Source organism: Elephantulus edwardii, unplaced genomic scaffold, assembly GCF_000299155.1.
Source record: "Elephantulus edwardii isolate Elephantulus edwardi_28Jun2011 unplaced genomic scaffold, EleEdw1.0 scaffold00030, whole genome shotgun sequence".
Classification (NCBI taxonomy): domain Eukaryota; kingdom Metazoa; phylum Chordata; class Mammalia; order Macroscelidea; family Macroscelididae; genus Elephantulus; species Elephantulus edwardii.
The window spans coordinates 22,019,188-22,020,564 of record NW_006399780.1 but is presented as its reverse complement, the minus strand read 5'-3'; the positions used below and the strand labels follow the sequence as shown (position 1 = coordinate 22,020,564).

General features: G+C 33.3%; 1 protein-coding gene across 1 annotated transcript; it reads left to right on the top strand.

The window, feature by feature from the left end:
* The first annotated feature begins 287 nt into the window (after positions 1-287).
* On the top strand, positions 288-1,226 carry LOC102866024 (olfactory receptor 6C70-like). The gene has a single exon (XM_006884011.1). It carries the CDS (start codon positions 288-290, stop codon positions 1,224-1,226), a length of 939 nt encoding a protein of 312 aa, XP_006884073.1.
* Positions 1,227-1,377: the final 151 nt, after the last annotated feature.

The following is a 1,377-nucleotide window of genomic DNA, read 5'->3' as shown; positions in this document are numbered from 1 at the left end:
AATTCATCTCATCCGAGATCTGGCTCTCCTGCTCTGTCCCTCCACTATTTAGGTTATGGAGGTGAATTTAAAAAACTGAGTTAACTTTTATAGTGTATTTAAACTTTAGCTAACAACTTCATTTAAATTGCTTTAGATACATTTTTTCAACTTTCTATGGTAAATGATTAGATTTCCTGAGGATATATCTTTTTTCTATACCTTTTATTGGATATAAATCTAGTCAAATAAATTCTAATTTTTGTACCATTTTATTTCTAGAATTTAATTTAGTTCGTAGAAGATAAATGAAGAACTATACAAAGCAGAGAGAATTTATTTTACTGGGACTGACAGATGATTCTCAGCTACAAATTGTCATCTTCTTCTTCCTACTTCTCAATTACATGCTGAGTATGATAGGGAATTTAACCATCATTGCTCTCACTCTGCTGGATTCCCATCTCAAGACACCAATGTACTTTTTTCTTTGTAATTTCTCTTTCCTAGAAATCTCCTTCACTACTGTTTGCATACCCAGATTTCTAATCAGCATCACAACCAGCCAAAAGGCAATTTCTTATAGTGGTTGTATATCTCAACTGTTTTTCTATATTTTTTTGGGAGTTACAGAGTTCTTCCTTCTGACTGCTATGTCCTATGACCGCTATATTGCCATCTGCAAACCCTTGCACTATACATCCATCATGAGCAACAGAGTTTGTCGCCAGCTTGTACTCAGCTCTTGGATAACTGCATTCCTGCTCATTTTCCCTCCATTGATTTTGTGTCTCAACCTGGATTTCTGTGAGGCAAATATCATTGACCATTTCATTTGTGACGTTTCTCCTGTCCTGCACCTTTCTTGCTCAGATACACATTTACTAGAATTAATTGCTTTTTTATTAGCTCTAATGATAGTGATTGTCTCATTGTTTCTAGTACTGATTTCTTACTCCCACATCATTAAAACAATTCTAAAATTCCCTTCAGTTCAGCAAAAGAAAAAAGCCTTTTCTACCTGTTCTTCTCATATGATTGTTGTCTCCATCACTTATGGTAGCTGCATATTTATGTACATAAAACCATCAGCAAACGAAAGAATTACATTAAGCAAAGGAGTAGCTCTGCTCAATACTTCAGTTGCGCCTATGTTGAATCCGTTCATTTATACTTTGAGGAACCAGCAAGTGAAACTAGCCTTCAAGACTGTATTCAAAAAGATCCATTCTACTTCAAATAGGTAAGATTATCTATTGAAATAATAAAAACAAAAACAAAAGAAACATTGAGCGAATCTCTAACTCTTCTAGCTTCATATTTATACTTGATATTTAATTATTTGGATTATTTTTAGAATGCTTGATTTTATAGAGTATTTCTTTTCTAATTATTAAG